This window comes from Entelurus aequoreus, linkage group LG08, assembly GCF_033978785.1.
Source record: "Entelurus aequoreus isolate RoL-2023_Sb linkage group LG08, RoL_Eaeq_v1.1, whole genome shotgun sequence".
NCBI classification, from domain to species: domain Eukaryota; kingdom Metazoa; phylum Chordata; class Actinopteri; order Syngnathiformes; family Syngnathidae; genus Entelurus; species Entelurus aequoreus.
The window spans coordinates 3,237,237-3,263,895 of record NC_084738.1 but is presented as its reverse complement, the minus strand read 5'-3'; the positions used below and the strand labels follow the sequence as shown (position 1 = coordinate 3,263,895).

General features: G+C 39.7%; 1 protein-coding gene across 1 annotated transcript in view; it reads right to left on the bottom strand.

Annotated features, from left to right (window-relative positions):
* Window positions 1–7,100: 7,100 nt before the first annotated feature.
* lhpp (phospholysine phosphohistidine inorganic pyrophosphate phosphatase) overlaps window positions 7,101–26,659 on the bottom strand; it is a 60,528-nt gene continuing 40,969 nt past the window's right edge. The window contains exon 7 of the mRNA XM_062055345.1: window positions 7,101–8,031. Within this exon, the coding sequence (XP_061911329.1) occupies window positions 7,938–8,031 (94 nt within the window). The 3' untranslated portion in view covers window positions 7,101–7,937. The remainder of the gene's footprint in view (window positions 8,032–26,659) is intronic.

Sequence of the window (26,659 nt, the reverse complement as noted above, 5' to 3'; positions counted from 1 at the left end):
CAAGTTGGCTTTGGCCTGGTTTGTACGGCAGAAAATGACTAGTTTTTCGAGATATACGTTTTTTACTCATGTTTTTGGTGTGGTTATGGCCGAATATAAACAGTTTTGCTCAATAAAGTGATCGATATAATTCCTGTCCTCGAAGCATCTCGATAGACGTTACAATAATTGAACGGTGTTCAATTGAACGGTGTTGACGAACACCGTTAGGGCCGCTTGTTGTCACTGTCACTCAAAGTTGCATTGCAAAATGACACTGAATAAATGTGTTTATTTTGTTTAGAAATCAGATGGGATTTGATTTGGTGCGCGGCATATATTTGCTGTGCGCAGAGGACGCTTGAGCAGTGCGCAATTGCGCAGGCGCGCACCTTAGAGGGAACGTTGCTTGGCAGTCCATGTCTTGTTGAAAACACACCATTCGTCATACACAGAATAAATGTGTTTATTTTGTTTAGAATTCAGATGGGATTTGATTTGGTGCGCGGCATATATTTGCTGTGCGCAGAGGACGCTTGAGCAGTGCGCAATTGCGCAGGCGCGCACCTTAGAGGGAACGTTGCTTGGCAGTCCATGTCTTGTTGAAAACACACCATTCGTCATACACAGAATAAATGTGTTTATTTTGTTTAGAATTGAGATGGGATTTGATTTGGTGCGCGGCATATATTTGCTGTGCGCAGCGGACGCTTGAGCAGTGCGCAATTGCGCAGGCGCGCACCTTAGAGGGAACGTTGCTTGGCAGTCCATGTCTTGTTGAAAACACACCATTCGTCATACACAGAATAAATGTGTTTATTTTGTTTAGAATTGAGATGGGATTTGATTTGGTGCGCGGCATATATTTGCTGCGCGCAGAGGACGCTTGAGCAGTGCGCAATTGCGCAGGCGCGCACCTTAGAGGGAACGTTGCTTGGCAGTCCATGTCTTGTTGAAAACACGCCATTCGTCATCAACTTTTCTCTTTTTAGCGTCTTTTCACTTGTCGCTGTGCACCTTCACTCACAGGTTACACACGGACATACGCCCATAGATGACACTTTTCAAAATAAAAGCAGCACAGTTGTATTGCGTGCACGACATAGATGTTTTTTCAACTTTATTTTGTCATTTTTGATTGCAGCTGTTCACATTCACTCACAATCACGCACGCACGCACACGTCCACACGGAAGTAATACAAATAACGCTTTTCAAAACAAAAGTAGCACCGTTGCATTGCACACTCGACATAGATACTTTTTAACATTTATTTTATAATTTATGATTGGCCTCACGCGGGCCGGACAGGGACGCACAAAGGGCCGGATGTGGCCCGCGGGCCGCAGAATGCGCAGGTCTGCATTAAAGTGTTAAAAAAAAAAATTATACTTTTTTTTTTACTGTTTACTTTTAACACAATAATCTCGAGATCAACTTCAGATCTATCCGTCAATTATAAGTTTTATTGTTGTTTATGTTTTTTGTTTGTTCGTTTTAGGCCTTTCTTTAAAAAAAAAAAAACAGCTCCGTTTTTTATACGGCAGACACAAAATATGCTACATTTTCCCAAAAAAATATCTAAAAGTGAAATATTTAACGTGACGTAATTGGATCATTTTGAATAGGTCAATAATTAATAATGACATTGATTTTGATTCATTATTATTTTTTAAAGAAAGAAACAGCTTGCATGGCAGCTTTGTGTCATTAAAGACCTACTGAAATGATTTTTTTTTATTTAAACGGGAATAGCAGATCCATTCTATGTGTCATACTTGATCATTTCGCGATATTGCCATATTTTTGCTGAAAGGATTTAGTAGAGAAAATCGACGATAAAGTTCGCAACTTTTGCTTGCTGATAAAAAAAAGCCTTGCCTGTAGCGGAAGTAGCGTGACGTCACAGGAGCTAGTATTCCTCACAATTCCCCGTTGTTTACAATGGAGCGAGAGAGATTCGGACCGAGAAAGTGATGATTACCCCATTAATTTGAGCGAGGATGAAAGATTCGTAGATGAGGAACGTTACAGTGAAGGACTTGAGAGGCAGCGATGGACGTATCTTTTTTCGCTCTGACCGTAACTTAGGTACAAGCTGGCTCATTGGATTCCACACTCTCTCCTTTTTCTATTGTGTATCATGGATTTGTACTTTAAACCACCTGGGATACTATATCCTCTTGAAAATGAGAGTCGAGAACGCGAAATGGACATTCAGTGCCTTTTATGTCCACGACAATACATCGGCAAAATGCTTTAGCTACGAGCTAACGTGATAGCATCGTGCTTTAACTGCATATAGAAACAAAAAAAATAAACCCCTGACTGGAAGGATAGATAGAAAATCAACAATACTATTAAACCGTGGACATGTAAATACACGGTTAATGCTTTCCAGGCTGGCGAAGGTTAACAATGCTGTGCTAACGACGCCATTGAAGCTAACTTAGCAACGGGACCTCACAGAGCTATGCTAAAAACATTAGCTCTCCACCTACGCCAGCCAGCCCTCATCTACTCATCAACACCCGTGCTCACCTGCGTTCCAGCGATCGGCAGAAGGACTTCACCCGATGCGTTTGGCGGCCCGGAGACGTAGGAAGTCAAGGTGAGGTCGGCGGCTAGCGCGGCTAGCATGGCTAGCGCGGCTAGCATGGCTAGCGCGGCTAGCGCTTCAACAAAGTCCTCCTGGTTGTGTTGCTGTAGTCCGCTGCTAATACACCGATCCCACCTACAACTGTCTTCTTTGCAGCCTTCATTGTTCATTAAACAAATTGCAAAAGATGTCCAGAATACTGTGGAATTATGAAATGAAAACAGAGCTTTTTGTATAGGATTCTATGGGTACCATAACTTCCGTTACTCTGACTTCGTCACGCGCATACGTCATCATACCGCGACGTTTCAACCGGAAGTGTCGCGGGAATTTTAAAATGTCACTTTATAAGTTAACCCGGCCGTATTGGCATGTGTTGCAATGTTAAGATTTCATCATTGATATATAAACTATCAGACTGCGTGGTCGCTAGTAGTGGCTTTCAGTAGGCCTTTAAGAGTAAACATTGCAACATTTTCTTGTTACATTTCACCTTTACAACCACTTTTTACGTTTTAAATTTTTTTAAATCGTATTTTTAAAATGTAACGTTAAAACATGACCTGCGGGCCGCAAATGGCCCCCGGGCCGCACTTTAGACACCCCTGCTCTAGGTGGTTGTTGTTGTTGTTGTAAGCGTACCCGGCCGAAGGTGAACCTGCCAGCACAATGCTGGAAAGGCGTACTCCTCTGAGGTCAGGTAGAAACAAACCCAACAAAGATACATTGGAGGAAAGTCAGAATCCCGATTTTTTTTTTTTTTACAGCGCGGCGCGCGACGGCCAAAAGGCCGTAAAACGCTGGCGCAAACCTGGGAGTCAAACAATGTCGGAGGTGTCGTAAAGCCGCACCAGCTGCTAGCACTTTGCCGTCTACGTTGGTGTTTACCCCCCAATCAAGAGAAGGAGCGGGCGCTCCCACTTATATAATACTTATGGCATTTCATTACCTTTTAATTGCCCAATAACAGTCAAGCTTGTGTCAGCTCTTTGGTGAAGTGAACCGCAAAGATCCCAATTAATCACTTGGCAACGAGCTTTTGTCCCGGGCCCCGTCTATTTGGGTGCACTGGAACCTCCGGGGCAGCGATGGACAATCGTTTGTTTTACGCCCCACTTGCGATGATCCAGCTGGCGCGGCCCAAGCCCAACAGCCCCCCCCCCCCACCCCCCCCCCACCCCGCTCTACTCGTTTTAGTTACGTGAGTGACGTATAACGAGAAGGCCTCCAGCTGAAGCCGCCGACTGTGACCCCCCGGTGACTGAGCCATGGTTGGAAGTTTGGGTTACGGACTAAGGACGGGTGATTCATCACACTCAGCCTAAAGGTTTTCTCATCTTACTGGAAAATACACGATCTACTAAAGGTAGGTGTCCAAACGTTTGCCACTGAGGGGGATGTGAAAGTCAACCAGCCTGTCGGGTGCATGGTCACATGTTTCTACTAGCAGGTGAGCAATGCATGGATTATAATTAGAGATGTCCGATAATGGCTTTTTTGCCGATATTCCGATATTGTCCAACTCTTAAGTGCCTACTGAAAGCCACTACTAGCGACCACGCAGTCTGATAGTTTATATATCAATGATGAAATCTTAACATTGCAACACATGCCAATACGGCCGGGTTAACTTATAAAGTGACATTTTAAATTTCCCGGGGAACTTCCGGTTGAAAACGTCTATGTATGATGACGTTTGCGCGTGACGTCAATGGTTGAAACTAGGGATGTCCGATAATATCGGCCTGCCGATATTATCGGCCGATAAATGCGTTAAAATGTAATATCGGAAATTATCGGTATCGGTTTTTTTATTATCTGTATCGTTTTTTGTTTTTTTTTATTAAATCAACATAAAAAACACAAGATACACTTACAATTAGTGCACCAACCCAAAAAACCTCCCTCCCCCCATTTCTTTCTGTTATCAATATTCTGGTTCTGCAAGGGATACAGTCCGTAAGCACACATGATTGTGCGTGCTGCTGCTCCACTAATAGTACTAACCTTTAACAGTTAATTTTACTCATTTTCATTAATTACTAGTTTCTATGTAACTGTTTTTATATTGTTTTACTTTCTTTTTTATTCAAGAAAATGTTTTTAATTTAGTTATCTTATTTTATTATTATTTTTAAAAAGTACCTTATCTTCACCATACATGGTTGTCCAAATTAGGCATAATAATTAGAGATGTCCGATAATATCGGCCGGCCGAGGGGCCGATATTATCGGCTGATAAATGCTTTAAAATGTAATAGTAGAAGCATTTAAGTCCCATCTTAAAACTCATTTGTATAATCTAGCCTTTAAATAGACCCCCCTTTTTTTAGACCAGTTGATCTGCCGTTTCTTTTCTTCTCTCCTCTTCTCCCCTGTCCCTTGCGAGGTGGAGTTGCATAGGTCCGGTGGCCATGGATGAAGTGCTGGCTGTCCAGAGTCGGGACCCCGGGTGGACCACTAGCCTGTGCATCGGTTGGGGACATCTCTGCGCTGCTGACCCGTCTCCGCTCGGGATGGTTTCCTGCTGGCCCCACTGTGGACTGGACTCCCGCTGATGTGTTGGATCCACTGTGGACTGGACTTTCACAATGTTATGTTGTTTTACTTTCTTTTTTATTCAAGAAAATGTTTTTAATTTATTTATCTTATTTTATTTGATTCATTTTTTTAAAAAGTACCTTATCTTCACCAAACCTGGTTGTCCAAATTAGGCATAATAATGTGTTACTTCCACGACTGCATATATCGGTTGATATCGGTATCGTTTGATATCGGTATCGGTAATTAAAGAGTTGGACAATATCGGCATATCGGATATCGGCAAAAAGCCTTTATCGGACATCCCTAATTATTATGCCTAATTTTGTTGTGATGCCCCGCTGGATGCATTAAACAATGTAACAAGGTTTTCCAAAATAAATCAACTCAAGTTATGGGGGAAAAAAAATGCCAACATGGCACTGCCATATTTATTATTGAAGTCACAAAGTGCATTATTTTTTCTAACATGCCTCAAAACAGCAGCTTGGAATTTGGGACATGCTCTCCCTGAGAGAGCATGAGGAGGTTGAGGTGGGCGGGGTTGTAAGGGGTAGCGGGGGGTGTATATTGTAGCGTCCCGGAAGAGTTAGTGCTGCAAGGGGTTCTGGGTATTTGTTCTGTTGTGTTTATGTTGTGTTACGGTGCGGATGTTCTCCCGAAATGTGTTTGTCATTCTTGTTTGGTGTGGGTTCACAGTGTGGCGCATATTTGTAACAGTGTTAAAGTTGTTTATACGTCCACCTCAGCCATAGATATTATGTGATTGGGCCGGCACGCAAAGGCAGTGCCTTTAAGGTTTATTGGCGCTCTGTACTTCTCCCTACGTCCGTGTACACAGCGGCGTTTTAAAAAGTCATACATTTTACTTTTTGAAACCGATACCGATAATTTTGAAACCAATATTTTCCGATATTACATTTTAAAGCATTTATTGGCCGATATTATCGGACATCTCTAGGGATGATACTCGAAACCGGTTTTCCCGGTTGTTTGATAAGAAAAGAACAGAGTCCTCGGACTCGAATTCCTTTTTGAGAACTGGTACCCGTTATCGAGACCACTATAGTAAAGGAAAAGAGTTGATTCTTTATTCGAATCCCGTCCCGACCAGAAATGCTCCGTGGGACATCACAAGAAATGACGTCACGTAGCTCAGTCATTAGGCGCAGATAGCGAAAGCAGGAAAACAATGGATGGGAAAAAGCGCTCCAAAGTGTAATAAAGTTCAAAACAAAAGCTATAATCCATGGAATAACTTTACTGAGAGATTTGAGCAGGGTAAAACACATGACCAACACTTTTACCACCAACCGGAAACATAGCAACCAGGCTAGCAACGCACCTCCTTTACGGCAGCTGTCGCAACGTTCTTAAAACTACCGCAGCACATACATATATATACAACACATCTCCCTTTTTTAACTTTTGTTTTTCTTTCCTTGTAAACAAAACAAAATCACACTGTAGATGTGTTGTCTGTCTAATTATAAATAATGCAGACGAGGCGTGTTGGCTGAGTTCTTGACGTTTATTTTCACAGCGTGGCAACATGCAACACTTTTCGGGGCTACCGCGCATGCTCGTAACTCCCGTTGCATGCTGGGTAGTGTAGTTGTTATATTCTCTAGCTCATAACATTTTTCCCCCATAAAGAAATAATGTTAACTCAATAAAGTGTATTTCTTTTTTTAGCTTTAACTTTTCACTTTTTAGCATTGTAACCACATTTGCAAACAACTTTTCTCTTCATAGAATTTTCTTTCAATAAAGAAATAAAAGTGCAAAAATGTCAAAGCATCATAACAAACAGTTATGTTCCAATAGCAGCAGAAGTGCACTTTTTGGAGAGCTGTATTATTTTCAGTTTTGTGCCCAAGGGACTGATTTTATTTAACACTATATTATTATTTATACACCTATAGTGATCACAGAGACAGCTTGTTTTTGTGTTACTGTATATATTTGTTTCTCTGAAAAATCCCACTTAATATACTTTGGGTAACAGTCAATATTTATTTATTTTATTTTTTTAGGTGGGTAACAGTCAATATTTATTTATTTATTAGATTTTATTTTTTTATTATACAATAAAAGCAAGCTTTTGTTAAACCAAATATTGGGTGTTTTTTTCCATATACAACAACCTATCTGGACTCGGTAAGAGAATCGATAAGGAATCGGTTCGATAAGAGGATTCGATAATAGGCTCCAACTCGATAATTCCTTATCAAACATCATCCCTACACATCTCCATATAAAATGTTAATGTGCCAAAAGCTAATTTTTCATGCAAATTATTTTTGAAAATAATGCACACATTAAACCGGTCCCTGGTGGAAAAATTAAGGTTGGGGAACCCTGCAGTGGAGGACACTGGATGTAAGGAGGGTATGGCTTTTATTGGATTATTGCAGACGTATATGTAAAAGGTGGAGAAAGCACTTATAAGAGACGTTAGTATTGAAGCTACAGACACACAAAAGTGCGTGTTTAATTTCCACTTTGTTGGAAACACTCTGCACCAATTGGTGTATTCCATGTCTTTATCCGGCTTGACACTCAACATTACACTATTTTGATGTCAAAAAGCGACGTTTTTAGCTGGCCGCTTCCAGCCTGACAGTAACATTAGCGTCACTCTGTGTCAGTCGGCAGCTCCTCTAAGGCACGTCCACGTCAGACGGAGGTATTCCACCTATGCCATTCATGCACTGACACATTCACGGTGAACCAGACTGACCTACCAGGGATTTAGCGTTACTTGTGGAACCTGCCAGGCCTTTTTCTTTCTTTCTTTCCCCTCCAAGACCTTGCTCTCAGCGTCTCTGACTGAGGATCATGTCCACCGCCTGGGCCAGGTTGTCCACCATTCCGTCAGCCGTCACCGTCGGGTGACTCTCGTCTCTGGGCCTGAGGGTGAAGGAGGAACAATCATTTAGAACATTGGTGTAAAAACTCAAGGTCCGAGGGCCGGATTTGGCCCACCACATGATCTTTTTTATCAATCAATGTTTGTTTATATAGCCCTAAATCACAAGTGTCTCAAAGGGCTGCACAAGCCACAACGACATCCTCGGTTCAGATTCCACATCAGGGCAAGGAAAAACTCAACCCTGTGGGATGACAAGAGAAACCTTGGAGAGGACCGCAGATGTGGGTGACCCCCCCACCTCTAGGGCGACAGGTGCAATGGACGTCGAGTGGATCTAGCATAATATTGTGAAAGTCCAGTCCATAGTGGATCTAACATAATAGTGAGAGAGTCCAGTCCATAGTGGATCTAACATAATAGTGAGAGTCCAGTCCATAGTGGATCTAACATAATAGTGAGAGTCCAGTCCATAGTGGATCCAACATAATAGTGTGAGTCCAGTCCATAGTGGATCTAACATAATAGTGAGAGTCCAGTCCATAGTGGATCTAACATAATAGTGAGAGTCCAGTCCATAGTGGATCTAACATAATAGTGAGAGTCCAGTCCATAGTGGATCTAACATAATAGTGTGAGAGTCCAGTCCATAGTGGATCTAACATAATAGTGAGAGTCCAGTCCATAGTGGATCTAACATAATAGTGAGAGTCCAGTCCATAATGGATCTAACATAATAGTGAGAGTCCAGTCCATAGTGGATCTGATTGATTGATTGAGACTTTTGTTAGTAGATTGCACAGTGAAGTACATATTCCGTACAATTGACCACTAAATGGTAACACCCGAATAAGTTTTTCAACTTGTTTAAGTTGGGGTCCACTTAAATTGATTCATGATACAGATATATACTATCATATATTAGTGAGAGTCCAGTCCATAGTGGATCTAACATAATAGTGAGAGTCCAGTCCATAGTGGATCTAAGATAATAGTGAGAGTCCAGTCCATAGTGGATCTAACATAATAGTGTGAGAGTCCAGTCCATAGTGGATCTAACATAATAGTGAGAGTCCAGTCCATAGTGGATCTAACATAATATTGTGAAAGTCCAGTCCATAGTGGATCTAACATAATAGTGTGAGAGTCCAGTCCATAGTGGATCTAACATAATAGTGAGAGTCCAGTCCATAGTGGATCTAACATAATATTGTGAAAGTCCAGTCCATAGTGGATCTAACATAATAGTGTGAGAGTCCAGTCCATAGTGGATCTAACATAATAGTGGGAGTCCAGTCCATAGTGGATCTAACATAATAGTGTGAGAGTCCAGTCCATAGTGGATCTAACATAATAGTGAGAGTCCAGTCCATAGTGGATCTAACATAATAGTGTGAGAGTCCAGTCCATAGTGGATCTAACATAATAGTGAGAGTCCAGTCCATAGTGGATCTAACACAATAGTGAGAGTCCAGTCCATAGTGGATCTAGCATAATAGTGAGAGTCCAGTCCATAGTGGGGCCAGCAGGGGACCATCCCATTTATTTATTATTTTACAGCCCACAAACGCCTAAATCAGGGGTGTCAAACTCATTTTTAGATCGGGGGGCCACATGGAGAAAAATCAATTTTTGAACTGTAAAAAAAAAAAAAAAATCTGTTTATTTTGCAGTAAAAACTGGCAACTCAGTCACCAGAATTTCACTGTAAAATATACAGGTTTATTTACAACATATTATGGTAAATGGAAAAACTGTACCACTGTTTTTATACAGGAAAAAACTGGCAACTCAGTTATCAGAATTTCACTGTAAAATATACAGTTGTTGTTTTTTTTACAACATAATATGGTAAATGAAAAAACTGTAGAATTTTACTGTAAAATTTACAGTGTTTTTTTTGTTTTTTGTTTTTTTTACAACATATTACTCTTAAATGGGAAAAACAGTACCGCTGTTTTTATTTGATATTCTGGCAACTGAGCTGCCATTTTTTTTAACGTTAAAAAAATGTTGGTATCTTTTTTCCCATTTAAAGGCCTACTGAAATGATTTTTTTTTATTTAAACGGGGATAGCAGATCCATTCTATGTGTCATACTTGATCATTTCGCGATATTGCCATATTTTTGCTGAAAGGATTTAGTAGAGAACAACGACGATAAAGTTCGCAACTTTTGGTCGCTGATAAAAAAGCCTTGCCTATACCGGAAGTAGCGTGACGTCACAGGCTGGAGTGCTGATCACATTTCCCCATTGTTTACACCAGCAGCGAGAGAGATCCGGACCGAGAAAGAGACGATTACCCCATTCATTTGAGCGAGGATGAAAGATTTGTGGATGAGGAAAGTGAGAGTGAAGGACTAGAGTGCAGTGCAGGACGTATCTTTTTTCGCTCTGACCGTAACTTAGGTACAAGGGTTCATTGGATTCCACACTTTCTCCTTTTTCTATTGTGGATCACGGATTTGTATTTTAAACCACCTGGGATACTATATCCTCTTGAAAACTAGAGTCGAGAACGCGAAATGGACATTCACAGTGACTTTTATCTCCACGACAATACATCGGCGAAACACTTTAGCTACGGAGCTAACGTGATAGCATTGGGCTCAAATGCAGATATAAACAAAATAAATATACCCCTGACTGGAAAGATAGACAGAAAATCAACAATACTATTAAACCCTGGACATGTAACTACACGGTTAATGCTTTCCGGCTTGGCGAAGATTAACAATGCTGTTGCTAACGACGCCATTGAAGCTAACTTAGCAACGGGACCTCACAGAGCTATGATAAAAACATTAGCGCTCCACCTACGCCAGTCAGCCCTCATCTGCTCATCAACACCCGTGCTCACCTGCGTTCCAGCGATCGACGGAAGGACGAAGGACTTCACCCGAACATCCGTGCGGTCGGCGGCTAGCGTCGGATAGCGCGTCTGCTATCCAAGTCAAAGTCCTCCTGGTTGTGTTGCTGCAGCCAGCCGCTAATACACCGATCCCACCTGCAACTTTCTTCTTTGCAGTCTCCATTGTTCATTAAACAAATTGCAAAAGATTCACCAACACAGATGTCCAGAATACTGTGGAATTTTGAGATGAAAACAGAGCTTTTTTGTATTGGATTCAAAGGTGTACCAATACTTCCGTTTAACTAGTGACGTCACTCGCATACGTCATCATACATAGACGTTTTCAACCGGAAGTTTAGCGGGAAATTTAAAATGTCACTTTATAAGTTAACCCGGCCGTATTGGCATGTGTTGCAATGTTAAGATTTCATCATTGATATATAAACTATCAGACTGCGTGGTCGCTAGTAGTGGCTTTCAGTAGGCCTTTAAAGTAATAATCTGTAAAAACAACAACCGTAGATTTTAAGGTAAAAAAAACACCAACTGGCAGTTTAGCCGTAAAATATATATATATATTTTTTTAAATTTACAGTAATATTCTGTAAAAAAAAAAACTTAAATTTGACCGTAAAGTCTATTGTCATTTTTCAAAGTGTACAATTGAATGAAAATGAGTTTGACACTCCTGATTTAGAACAACAAGTTCAGTGTACGGGTGTTAAATAGGCGCCAGTGTTCCCCAGAGATCATAAGAGCTCACTTATGATCAACCAAGTATGCGCCGTAAGAAAAGGGTGTCGAGTGAATTTGTCTAGGTGTCGGTGAATGGGCCCGCAGGGAAGTCTCAGGCCTCTCTTATCAGCCGCAGTCCTGCTCACATCACATCTATCTGCGGGCATAAATTTAAACCAGCGCTCGGAAAAATAGAAGCGGAGGACTGATTCGACAACTCGAGGAAGGCCCTTGGCCAACAGTCAAATCTAAGAGCTTACAAATAAATGCGAGGAAAATACATAAACAATCTTTTTTACAGGTGATTATCGAGCTTTCTCTGGGTTTCTTTCATGGCACTGTTGCGTCATTCAGGAATCAATCAATCAATCAATCAATGTTTATTTATATAGCCCTAAATCACAAGTGTCTCAAAGGGCTGTACAAGCCACAACGACATCCTCGGTACAGAGCCCACATACGGCCAAGGAAAACTCACCCCAGTGGGACGTCAATGTGAATGACTATGAGAAACCTTGGAGAGGACCGCATATGTGGGTACAGAGCCCACATACGGGCAAGGAAAACTCACCCCAGTGGGACGTCAATGTGAATGACTATGAGAAACCTTGGAGAGGACCGCATATGTGGGTACAGAGCCCACATACGGGCAAGGAAAACTCACCCCAGTGGGACGTCAATGCGAATGACTATGAGAAACCTTGGAGAGGACCGCATATGTGGGTACAGAGCCCACATACGGGCAAGGAAAACTCACCCCAGTGGGACGTCAATGTGAATGACTATGAGAAACCTTGGAGAGGACCGCATATGTGGGTACAGAGCCCACATACGGGCAAGGAAAACTCACCCCAGTGGGACGTCAATGTGAATGACTATGAGAAACCTTGGAGAGGACCGCATATGTGGGTACAGAGCCCACATACGGGCAAGGAAAACTCACCCCAGTGGGGCGTCAATGTGAATGACTATGAGAAACCTTGGAGAGGACCGCATATGTGGGTACAGAGCCCACATACGGGCAAGGAAAACTCACCCCAGTGGGACGTCAATGTGAATGACTATGAGAAACCTTGGAGAGGACCGCATATGTGGGTACAGAGCCCACATACGGGCAAGGAAAACTCACCCCAGTGGGACGTCAATGTGAATGACTATGAGAAACCTAGGAGAGGACCGCATATGTGGGCACAGAGCCCACATACGGGCAAGGAACACTCACCCCAGTGGGACGTCAATGTGAATGACTATGAGAAACCTTGGAGAGGACCGCATATGTGGGTACAGAGCCCACATATGGGCAAGGAAAACTCACCCCAGTGGGACGTCAATGTGAATGACTATGAGAAACCTTGGAGAGGACCGCATATGTGGGTACAGAGCCCACATACGGGCAAGGAAAACTCACCCCAGTGGGACGTCAATGTGAATGACTATGAGAAACCTTGGAGAGGACCGCATATGTGGGTAACCCCCCCCCCCCCCCCTTCTAGGGGATCCCAATGGTAGTTACTCCTAACATCCTAATGTGATACACAAGAAACCACTGGAAAAGTATAGTAATCCAATGTGGAGCTACACTGTATTGCCAAAAGTATTTGGACACCCATCCAAATGATCAGAATCAGGTGTCCTAATCACTTCACAGGTGTATAAAATCAATCACTACAACATTTGTAGCTGGGATCGGTGTATTAGCGGCTGGCTGTAGCAACACAACCAGGAGGACTTTGACTTGGATAGCAGACGCGCTAGCCGACGCTAGCCGCCGACCGCACGGATGATCGGGTGAAGTCCTTCGTCCTTCCGTCGATCGCTGGAACGCAGGTGAGCACGGGTGTTGATGAGCAGATGAGGGCTGGCTGGCGTAGGTGGAGCGCTAATGTTTTTATCATAGCTCTGTCAAGGTCCCGTTGCTAAGTTAGCTTCAATGGCGTCGTTAGCAACAGCATTGTTAAGCTTCGCCAAGCTGGGAATTATTAACCGTGTATTTACATGTCCATGGTTTAATAGTATTGTTGATCTTCTGTCTATCCTTCCAGTCAGGGGTTTATTTATTTTGTTTCTATCTGCATTTGAGCCCGATGCTATCACGTTAGCTCAGTAGCTAAAGTGCTTCGCCGATGTATTGTCGTGGAGATAAAAGGCACTGAATGTCCATTTCGCGTTCTCGACGCTCATTTTCAAGAGGATATAGTATCCCAGGTGGTTTAGAATACAAATCCGTGATCCACAATAGAAAAAGGAGAACGTGTGGAATCCAATGAACCCTTGTACCTAAGTTACGGTCAGAGCGAAAAAAGATACGTCCTGCACTGCCCTGTAGTCCTTCACTCTCACTTTCCTCATCCACAAATCTTTCATCCTCGCTCAAATTAATGGGGTAATAGTCGCTTTCTCGGTCCGAATCTCTCTCGCTGCATTGTAAACAATGGGAAAATGTGAGGAGTCCTTCCTCCGGTGACGTCACGCTACTTCCGGTATAGGCAAGGCTTTTTTTTTATCAGCGACCAAAAGTTGCGACCTTTATCGTCGATGTTCTCTACTAAATCCTTTCAGCAAAAATATGACAATATCACGAAATGATCAAGTATGACACATAGAATGGATCTGCTATCCCCGTTTAAATAAAAACATTTCATTTCGGTAGGCCTTTAAAGTAATATCTAAGCGGCGGACATTTATCCATAAAAATATGGAAAAGCTGCTAATGACGTGTTTGCTGCAGATACCGTAGAAGGCCACGCTCAAAGGTAAATGCTGCACATTATTATTACCATACTTGCCAACCCTCCCGAATTTTCCGGGAGACTCCCAAATTTCAGTGCCTCTCCCGAAAATCTCCCGGGACAACCATTCTCCCGAATTTCTCCTGATTTCCAGCCGGATTTAAGGCACGCCCCCTCCAGGTCCGTGCGGACCTGAGTGAGGACAGCCTGTCGTCACGTCCGCTTTTCCTTCATGTCAACAGCGTGCCGGCCCAGTCACGTTATAACGTATACGGCTTTTGGCGAGTGCACAACTGCACACACAACAAGAAGGAGACGAAGCAGAAGAACGAAGAAGAGGCAGTCATGGCGACGACGAGTGACAGAGAATAGAACGAGGATGGACAATTCAACCCTAAACTCACTCCTTTCCTGCAAATTACATTTCCCAGATGCTGCCCATACCCATGCTCCTTCAAAGGCTGTGCTACTGGCTGCAAAGCATTGCACTTTCAAATACTACGATGAGTAGAGGAGTGTTATGTCTGTGTTAATATGTAAATAAATGGACACTGAAATTAAAGTATTTATTTTATTTATATATATATATATATATATATATATATTTTTTTTTTTATTCTATATATATATATATATATATATATATATATATATATATATATATATATATATATAAAATAATATATATATATACCGGTATATATATTAGAGATGTCCGATATTATATTATCGGCCGATATATGCGTTAAAATGTAATATCGGAAATTATCGGTATCGTTTTTTTTATTATCGGTATCGGATTTTTTTTTTTATTATTTTTTTTTTTTTTAATTAAATCAACATAAAAAACACAAGATACACTTACAATTAGTGCACCAACCCAAAAAAAAAACCTCCCCCATTTACACTCATTCACACAAAAGGGTTGTTTCTTTCTGTTATTAATATTCTGCTTCCTACATTATATATCAATATATATCAATACAGTCTGCAAGGGATACAGTCCGTAAGCACACATGATTGTGCGTGCTGCTGGTCCACTAATAGTACTAACCTTTAACAGTTAATTTGACTCATTTTCATTCATTACTAGTTTCTATGTAACTGTTTTTATATTGTTTTACTTTCTTTTTTATTCAAGAAAATGTTTTTAATTTATTTATCTTATTTTACTAAATTTTTTTTAAAAAGTACCTTATCTTCACCATACCTAGTTGTCCAAATTAGGCATAATAATGTGTTAATTCCACGACTGCATATATCGGTTGATATCGGTATCGGTAATTAAAGAGTTGGACAATATCGGAATATCGGATATCGGCAAAAAGCCATTATCGGACATCCCTAATATATATATATATATATATATATATATATATATATATATATATATATATATATATATATATATATATATATATATATATATATATATATATATATATATATATATATATATAGCTAGAATTCACTGAAAGTCAAGTATTTCATTTATTTATATATATACAGTATATATATATATATATATATATATATATATATATATATATATATATATATATATATATATATATATATATAAGAAATACTTGAATTTCAGTGAATTCTAGCTATAAATATACTCCTCCCCTCTTAATCCCCCCCGCCACCCGCCCCCCGACCACCGATAATTTCTGATATTACATTTTAAAGCATTTATCGGCCAATAATATCGGCAGTCCGATATTATCGGACATCTCTAGTTATGAAGGTAGCTCAGACGAGGACCAAACCAGAGTGGTTGTTTTCAGAGCAGCCAACCCGAAACGTGAAATAACTGAAAACATGTTTTATATTCCACTTTCTTCAAAATAGCCACCCTTTGCTCCGATTACTATTGATATTGCTCTGATATTTGCACACTCTTGGCATTCTCTCGATGAACTTCAAGAGGTGGACGCCTGAATGGGTTTTTCACTTCACATGTGTCATAGTTTTGACAATCTACAATGTAAATAGTCATGAAAATGAAGAAAACACATCGAATAATAAGAAGGTGTGTCCAATTTTTTTGCCCTGTACTGTGTGTACCGACAGAATAAAAGACACCTGGTAGGAGTAACTCAACCTTCCATCTGATTCTTGTTTCACTTTCCCAAATAGAGGAAGGACATGAGGCGCCGGCGGCCATCGTCAGACTCGCTGGCGATACGGCCGTGTAATCAGCTGGTGGGGGAAATGTGATCCCTTCAGCCCGGACCCGCACGGAGGCCCCCCCTGCACTGAGAAGACAAGAGATGCCTCCTTCATTCATCTGCATGACTGCACCCCAGACTTGAGCTCAGTTAAGAACAGGGGCCTATAGATACCCCCCTACCCGCCCCCTGTCTTGGCCTAGCCACAGGTCGGAGCTCCAGATGGGCCCCGGCTTTGTGTCCCCCTCCCTGTGTGGAGTGTGCGGTGCGCACACACACCGCCATTAATCCCGCGCGGGAGCCGTGGCAAATATTTGTGCGCTGCGGGGAGAAAGAGGAGGCCGGCGTGGGGCATTCAAAGACAAGGTGTTGAATACTGAACGCGGGGCAGAGTGCTGCCATGTGTTGGCGCACGTCTGTCAGCCTGCCGGCGTTTGGGTTGCGTGAGCTGAGCTGCTAATGGTCCCGGTGTCGCCTCCTGTGTGGGCCTCAAACACGCGTACTGTATCTCATGAATGCAACAACACCCCTCAAAGGACAATAAGCAGCTTACTTTAGAGAAGTCAGTGTACGGCTTGTGTAGGTTTACTATCTACTGAAGATGAGTCGACACTAGAGATGTCCGATATTATCGGCCGATATATGCGTTAAAATGTAATATCGGAAATGATCGGTATCGTTTTTTTTATTATCGGTATCGTTTTTTATTTTTTATTTTTTTTTATTTTTATTAAATCAACATAAAAAACACAAGATACACTTACAATTAGTGCACCAACCCAAAAAACCTCCCTCCTCATTCACACAAAAGGGTTGTTTCTTTCTGTTATTAATATTCTGCTTCCTACATTATATATCAATATATATCAATACAGTCTGCAAGGGATACAGTCCGTAAGCACACATGATTGTGCGTGCTGCTGCTCCACTAATAGTACTAACCTTTAACAGTTAATTTGACTCATTTTCATTCATTACTAGTTTCTATGCAACTGTTTTTATATTGTTGTACTTTCTTTTTGATTCAAGAAAATGTTTTTAATTTATTTATCTTATTTTACTAATTTTTTAAAAAAGTACCTTATCTTCACCATACCTGGTTGTCCAAATTAGGCATAATAATGTGTTAATTCCACGACTGCATATATCGGTTGATATCGGTATCGGTTGATATCGGTATCGGTAATTAAAGAGTTGGACAATATCGGATATCGGCAAAAAGCCATTATCGGACATCCCTAGTCGACACACATTAGCCCTGTAAATAATGAATACAAATTGTGTGAATTAGAGATGTCCGATAATGGCTTTATTGCCGATATCCGATATTCCGATATTGTCCAACTCTTAATGACCGATTCCGATATCAACCGATACCAATATATACAGTCGTGGAATTAACACATTATTATGCCTAATTTTGTTGTGATGCCCCGCTGGATGCATTAAACAATGTAACAAGGTTTTCCAACATAAATCAACTCAAGTTATGGAAAAAAATGGCACTGCCATATTTATTATTGAAGTCACAAAGTGCATTATTTTTTTTTAACATGCCTCAAAACAGCAGCTTGGAATTTGGGACATGCTCTCCTTGAGAGAGCATGAGGAGGTTGAGGTGGGCGGGGTTGGGTAGGGGGTAGCAGGGGGTGTATATTGTATTGTCCCGGAAGAGTTAGTGCTGCAAGGGGTTCTGGGTATTTGTTCTGTTGTGTTTATGTTGTGTTACGGTGCGGATGTTCTCCCGAAATGTGTTTGTCATTCTTGTTTGGTGTGGGTTCACAGTGTGGCGCATATTTGTAACAGTGTTAAAGTTGTTTATACGGCTACCCTCAGTGTGACCTGTATGGCTGTTGACCGAGTATGCGTTGCATTCACTTGTGTGTGGGAAAAGCCGTAGATATTATGTGATTGGGCCGGCACGCAAAGGCAGTGCCTTTAAGGTTTATTGGCGCTCTGTACTTCTCCCTACGTCCATGACTAAAAAGTCATCAATTTTACTTTTTGAAACCGATACCGATAATTTTGAAACGATACCGATAATTTCCGATATTACATTTTAAAGCATTTATCGGCCGATAATATCGTCCGTCCGATTATTGAGTTTTTTCTTGCCCTGATGTAGGATCTGAGCCGATGTCGTTGTGGCTTGTGCAGCCCTTTGAGACACTCGTGATTTAGGGCTATATAAGTAAACATTGATTGATTGATTTCACACGTTACATTTAATCACGACAAACTCGCAACAGAGGGGCGGGGAGTTGGGGCCATGGAAGGCGACCCCTGCTATGAAGCGCTGCCATCCGACCATCACCCCTGAGGGGAAACAAGTGGCGGTGAAGGCATGGGGTGGGGTGGGGGAGGGAGGGGGTTGTGCATGTGTGCCCAATTGTCTTGGGTGTGATGATGTTGATGTAATGTTTGTAATGTAATTTTTTTTATAGACTGAGGCCGATCTGCAAAAGTTTGACTCCAGGTGTCGTTGGAATAAAATGTTGGTGTTGTTTACTTGAGTCATATTGCAGTCTAAACGTATCTCTTATGTGTGACTGTCATCATATTGCAGTCTACACGTATCTCTTATGTGTGACTGCCATCATATTGCAGTCTACACGTATCTCTTATGTGTGACTGCCATCTACTGGTCACACTTATCATTTCACCATGTACCAAATAAAATAGCTTCGAGGTCGGTAAGCACAACCAAAATGATTCCGTACATTAGGCGCACCGGCTTATAAGGCGCGCTGTCGAGTTTTGAGAAAACGAAAAGGATTTTAAGTGCGCCTTATAGTTCGAAAAATACGGTACATAAATTAAAGATGCATCAATCATCTATTTTTAATCAAATGGTAGCTACGAAATTGTAATCAAATCGTGAGGTGCATTATTTTGGTATTTTTGTGTATTGTCTTGTTTGATTGATAAATCAATTCTTTATAAAAAAATAAAAATTAAAAAATGTAAAAAAATTAAAAAAAAGAAAATGAAAATGATTTTAAGTGCGCCTTATAGTCCGAAAAATACGGTACATAAATTAAAGATGCATCAATCATCTATTTTTAATCAAATGGTAGCTACTAAATTGTAATCAAATCGTGAGGTGCATTATTATGGTATTTTTGTGTATTGTCTTGTTTGATTGATAAATCAATTCTTTATAAAAAAATAAAAATAAATTTTTTTTTTTAAATTTAAAAAAAGAAGACGAAAAGGATTTTAAGTGTGCCTTATAGTTCGAAAAATACGGTACATAAATTAAAGATGCATCAATCATCTATTTTTAATCAAATGGTAGCTACTAAATTGTAATCAAATCGTGAGGTGCATTATTTTGGTATTTTTGTGTATTGTCTTGTTTGATTGATAAATCAATTCTTTATAAAAAAATAAAAAATAAAAAATTTAAAAAAAGAAAAAAAAAGAAAATGAAAATGATTTTAAGTGCGCCTTATAGTCCGAAAAATACGGTACATAAATTAAAGATGCATCAATCATCTATTTTTAATCAAATGGTAGCTACTGGATTGTAATCAAATCGTGAGGTGCATTATTATGGTATTTTTGTGTATTATTTTGTTTGATTGATTAATAAATTATTTATAAAAAAATACAATAAAATAAAAAAAAATTTAAAAAAGAAAATGAAAATAATTATAAGTGCGCCTTATAGTCCGTAAAATACGGTACATAAATTAAAGATGCATCAATCCTCTATTTTTAATCAAATGGTAGCTACTGAATTGTAATCAAATCGTGAGGTGCATTATTATGGTATTTTTGTGTATTGTTTTGTTTGATTGATTAATAAATTCTTTATTAAAAAAAAATACAATAAAATAAAAAGAAAACTTAAAAAAGAAAATGAAAATAATTTTAAGTGCGCCTTATAGTCCGAAAAATACGGTACATAAATTAAAGATGCATCAATCATCTATTTTTAATCAAACGGTAGCTACTAAATTGTAATCAAATCGTGAGGTGCATTATTTTGGTATTTTTGTGTATTGTCTTGTTTGATTGATAAATCAATTCTTTATAAAAAAAATAAAAATTAAAAAATTAAAAAAAATTAAAAAAAAGAAAATGAAAATTATTTTAAGTGCGCCTTATAGTCCGAAAAATACGGTACATAAATTAAAGATGCATCAATCATCTATTTTTAATCAAATGGTAGCTACTAAATTGTAATCAAATCGTGAGGTGCATTATTATGGTATTTTTGTGTATTGTCTTGTTTGATTGATAAATCAATTCTTTATAAAAAAATAAAAATAAAAATTTAAAAAAAAATTTAAAAAAAGAAGACGAAAAGGATTTTAAGTGTGCCTTATAGTTCGAAAAATACGGTACATAAATTAAAGATGCATCAATCATCTATTTTTAATCAAATGGTAGCTACTAAATTGTAATCAAATCGTGAGGTGCATTATTTTGGTAATTTTGTGTATTGTCTTGTTTGATTGATAAATCAATTCTTTATAAAAAAAATAAAAATTAAAAAATTAAAAAAAATTAAAAAAAAGAAAATGAAAATGATTTTAAGTGCGCCTTATAGTCCGAAAAATACAGTACATAAATTAAAGATGCATCAATCATCTATTTTTAATCAAATGGTAGCTACTGAATTGTAATCAAATCGTGAGGTGCATTATTATGGTATTTTTGTGTATTATTTTGTTTGATTGATTAATAAATTCTTTATAAAAAAATACAATAAAATAAAAAAAATTTTTAAAAAAGAAAATGAAAATAATTATAAGTGCGCCTTATAGTCCGTAAAATACGGTACATAAATTAAAGATGCATCAATCCTCTATTTTTAATCAAATGGTAGCTACTGAATTGTAATCAAATCGTGAGGTGCATTATTATGGTATTTTTGTGTATTGTTTTGTTTGATTGATTAATAAATTCTTTATAAAAAAAAAATACAATAAAATAAAAAAAAAACTTAAAAAAGAAAATGAAAATAATTTTAAGTGCGCCTTATAGTCCGAAAAATACGGTACATAAATTAAAGATGCATCAATCATCTATTTTTAATCAAATGGTAGCTACTAAATTGTAATCAAATCGTGAGGTGCATTATTATGGTATTTTTGTGTATTGTCTTGTTTGATTGATAAATCAATTCTTTATAAAAAAATTAAAATTTAAAAATTTAAAAAAAGAAAATTAAAATGATTTTAAGTGCGCCTTATAGTCCGAAAAATACGGTACATAAATTAAAGATGCATCAATCATCTATTTTTAATCAAATGGTAGCTACTGAATTGTAATCAAATCGTGAGGTGCATTATTATGGTATTTTTGTGTATTGTTTTGTTTGATTGATTAATAAATTCTTTATAAAAAAATACAATAAAATAAAAAAAAATTTAAAAAAGAAAATGAAAATAATTATAAGTGTGCCTTATAGTCCGAAAAATACAGTCCATTAATCAGCGTTAAAAGGAAATAAGCGCCCCCCCCCCCAGTGTATAAGAGGCATACGGCATATGACCAATAGTCAAATTAGACAGGACACAGGGACTTCACATGTAGGTGTGAAAATACAAAAAAAAAAAACTATTTGAGAAATCTGACTAATTTAGTGCATGGAAACATAGTCACTGGCTACTCTCACATTGTCCCTACTACCACTACACCCCCGAGCTCCCTTCTTTAAATCTCGCACAACCTTCTTTTTTTGGTACTTCTTCGCTCCTGTTGCCATGAATAATGAAGGCGAGCGCAACTCAATGTGAGCATGCAAAATTCAGCACAAAGCAGCTTGTGTTACACCATGAGGTAATGTGTCCTTCAGGTCCATGCAATATGCACAAACACACACACACACACACACACACACACACACACACACACGTGATGAGATAGCACCAAAGTAACACCGCAGTGCTTTCACACGGCCGGGGCAGGTCGTCTCAACAATGGCCGCCTGCCAACTTGTGAATGACTAACGGGCAAAGTCGATAAATGATCGTACGTATGCAAGTATTTGGCCGACAGGGGCATAGTAGAAGCTTGGAAGTTTACTCTCCGGTAATATGAATCTTGGGGCCTTCAGCAGTACAATTCCATATAATGCAGATAAAAGGGACGGATTTGGGACAGCTGCTTAGATAAAGTACCAGCAAGCTATAATCCCATTGGACGCATTGGACATGCGGCTATGCGAGACCACGCTTGGCTCTATTAAACATGACCGACAGGGTGTGACAACGCAAACTGAAAGCAGATACAAATGACTCACTCACTCAAGAAAGGGAGGGGCCCCCCGAGAAATCACATCGTGGCGGCACTTTAATATCATCTGCCAGCGGCGTGTTGACCCTAAACTCAGCGTGATGTGGAGAAATCTCTTTTGTGTCGCAGGAGATAAAACGTTCCGCAATCAAATCAAGCAAAGACCACACCGACTGTACGTGTATCAATCTTGTTTTCACTTAAACTTTCACTTTTGCTTATCAGGCCTTTTGTTGCCGTTTGACACTGAAGCGATAAAACAGATAAGGCCCACACAAGCGTACATAAAACTCTAAATGACAGTTTTTTAGTCTAAAGCAGTGGTCCCCAACCACCGGGCCGCGGCCCGGTACCAATCGGTCCACGGACCGGTACCGGGCCGCACAAGAAATTAGAAAAAAAATAAATTAAAAAAAAATTTTTAATTTTTTTTTTAAAATCAACATAAAAAACACAATATATACATTATATATATCAATATAAATCAATACAGTCTGCAGGGATACAGTCCATAAGCACACATGATTGTATTTCTTTATGACAAAAAACCCAAAAAAAAACAACATTTAAAAAAAAATTTTTTACTACCCCTCCCCCACCCCCGGTCCGTGGGACAAATTTTCAAGCATTGACCGGTCCGCAAGTACAAAAAGGTTGGGGACCACTGGTCTAAAGACTAGAGATGTCCGATAATGGCTTTTTTGCCGATATCCGATATTGTTCAACTCTTAATTACAGATTCCGATATCAACCGATACCGATATATACAGTCGTGGAATTAAAACATTATTATGCCTCATTTTGTTGTGATGCCCCGCTGGATGCATTAAACAATGTAACAAGGTTTTCCAAAATAAATCAACTCAAGTTATGGAAAAAAATGCCAACATGGCACTGCCATATTTATTATTGAAGTCACAAAGTGTATTTTTTTTTTTTAAACATGCCTCAAAACAGCAGCTTGGAATTTGGGAAATGCTCTCCCTGAGAGAGCATGAGGAGGTTGAGGTGGGCGGGGTTGAGGTGGGGGGGTAGGGGGTAGCGGGGGGTGCATATTGTAGCGTCCCAGAAGAGTTAGTGCTGCAAGGGGTTCTGGGTATTTATTCTGTTGTGTTTATGTTGTGTTACGGTGCGGATGTTCTCCCGAAATGTGTTTGTCATTCTTGTTTGGTGTGGGTTCACAGTGTGGCGCATATTTGTAACACTGTTAAAGTTGTTTATACGGCCCCACCCTCAGTGTGACCTGTATGGCTGTTGACCAAGTATGCATTGCATTCACTTGCGTGTGTGAAAAGCCGTAGATATTATGTGATTGGGCCGGCACGCAAAGGCAGTGCCTTTAAGGTTTATTGGCGCTCTGTACTTCTCCCTACGTCCGTGTACACAGCGGCGTTTTGAAAAGTCATACATTTTAATTTTTTAAAACCGATAATTTCCGATATTACATTTTAAAGCATTTATCGGCCGATAATATCGGCAGTCCGATAGCAGAGTGCAGGTAAAAAGGTGTCTAATGCTTAAACCAAAAATAGACAAAAGGTGAGTGCCCCTAAGAAAAGGCATTGAGGCTTAGGGAAGGCTATGCAGAACGAAAGTGAAACTGAACTGGCTACAAAGTAAACAAAAACAGAATGCTGGACGACAGCAAAGACTTACTGTGGAGCAAAGACGGCGTCCACAATGTACATCCGAACATGACATGAAAATCAACAATGTCCCCACAAACAAGGATGAAAACCACGGAAATGTTCTTGATCTCTAAACCAAAGTAGATGCGGGAAATATCGCTCAAAGGAAGACCTGAAACTGCTACAGGAAAATCCCCCAAAAAAGAGAAAAAGCCACCAAAATAGCAGCGCAAGACAGGAACTAAAAACACTACACACAGGAAAACATCAAAAAACTCAAAATAATTCACGGCGTGATGTGACAGGTGGTGACAGTACACCTACTTTGAGACAAGAGCTATAGTGATGCATGCTCGGTTATGGTTTAAAGTCATATCCAACAATTGCGACAACGACTTTTTACTGTCAACTGAGTTTCGTTTTTTAATGATTTCTGCTGGTGGTGTGCCTCCGCATTTTTTCAATGAAAAAAATGTGCCTTGGCTCAAAAAAGGTTGAAAAACACTGCTCTACTGCACCCGTTATACCATCTCTAAAACCATCCAGAAAGCGCCAACAATACCCCATTGACATGTCGTGACCTGAAAATTAACCAAATATGAGGGATGCTATTATAAGCGCTAACGCAGACGGCCTACTTTAGCGGTGCATTGCTAGCAGTGAGCCATTGCTAACTTATGCTGCTATTGTTGACACACTAAGCCGGCGGCTGCTTGTGCTTCGTCTCAAACTTGCTAAAAGTCAATTCTAGATTATAATTCATGCATCTCTCACCTGGTAGGAGACAAATGTGGCCATGGACCGAACGGGCTGGTCGAATAAGCGAAAGCCGTTTATCAACAACACCCAGAAATGCCACTGGCTTCGCTAGGCCCGAGCTCATCTAAGATGGACTGATGCAAAGTGGAAAAGTGTTCTGTGGTCTGACGAGTCCACATTTCAAATTGCTTTTGGAAACTGTGGACGTCGTGTCCTACGGACCAAAGAGGAAAAGAACCATCCGGATTGTTATAGGCGCAAAGTAGAAAAGCCAGCATCTGTGATGGTATGGGGGTGTATTAGTGCCAAAGACATGGGTAACTTACACATCTGTGAAGGCACCATTAATGCTGAAAGGTACATACAGCTTTTGGAGCAACATATGTTGCCATCCAAGCAACGTTATCATGGACGCCCCTGCTTATTTCAGCAAGACAATGCCAAGCCACGTGTTACAACAGGGTGGCTTCATAGTAAAAGAGTGAGAGTACTAGACTGGCCTGCCTGTAGTCCAGACCTGTCTCCCATTGAAAATGTGTGGCGCATTATGAAGCCTAAAATAGCACAAGGGAGACCCCCGGACTGTTGAACAACTTAAGCTGTACATCAAGCAAGAATGGGAAAGAATTCCACCTGAGAAGCTTCAAAAATTGGTCCCCTCAGTTCCCAAACGTTTACTGAGTGTTGTTAAAAGGAAAGGCCATGTAACACAGTGGTAAAAATGCCCCTGTGCCAACTTTTTTGCAATGTGTGGCTGCCATTAAATTCAAGGTTAATGATTATTTGCAAAAAAAAAATAAGTTTCTCAGTTTGAACATTAAATATCTTGTCTTTGCAGTCTATTTAATTGAATATAAGTTGTTTTTATTTACAAATGACACAACGTGCCAACTTCACTGGTTTTGGGTTTTGTATTATAGCTTAGTATTGTTGTATGTTTAGCATCAAGGGGCTGATTAAAACACATTCAATTGATGCGTTTTGATGTTGGCTGGCATTTTTTTCTTTTTAAAAGACATTAATTTTTTCCATACAGAACAGGTACTACAACATATCTTCTAGATGAAATGCTTATTGCATTATGCATTTCCTTGCGTCTGGTACATACCTACACTCGCTGTTAGTGCCAGCACCTTATATGAGCACGCCTTCAGCGTGCTAAAAAAAAAAGTGGGTTTCCTTGTAGATGCTCCCTTAATATGCCCATAAAAAGTGGTACATGCCTGTTGCATGTTTTAAAACATAGCAATAGGTCTACAGGTTGGAACAGGATCAAATGAATATGCTGTAAATCAGTGTATCTAGAGCAGGGGTCACCAACGCGGTGCCCGCGGGCACCAGGTAGCCCGTAAGGACCAGATGAGTAGCCCGCCGGCCTGTTCTAAAAATAGCTCAAATAGCAGCACTTACCAGTGAGCTGCCTCTATTTTTTAAATTGTATTTATTTACTAGCAAGCTGGTCTCGCTTTGCAAAACATTTTTAATTCTAAGAGAGACAAAACTCAAATAGAATTTGAAAATCCAAGAAAATATTTTAAA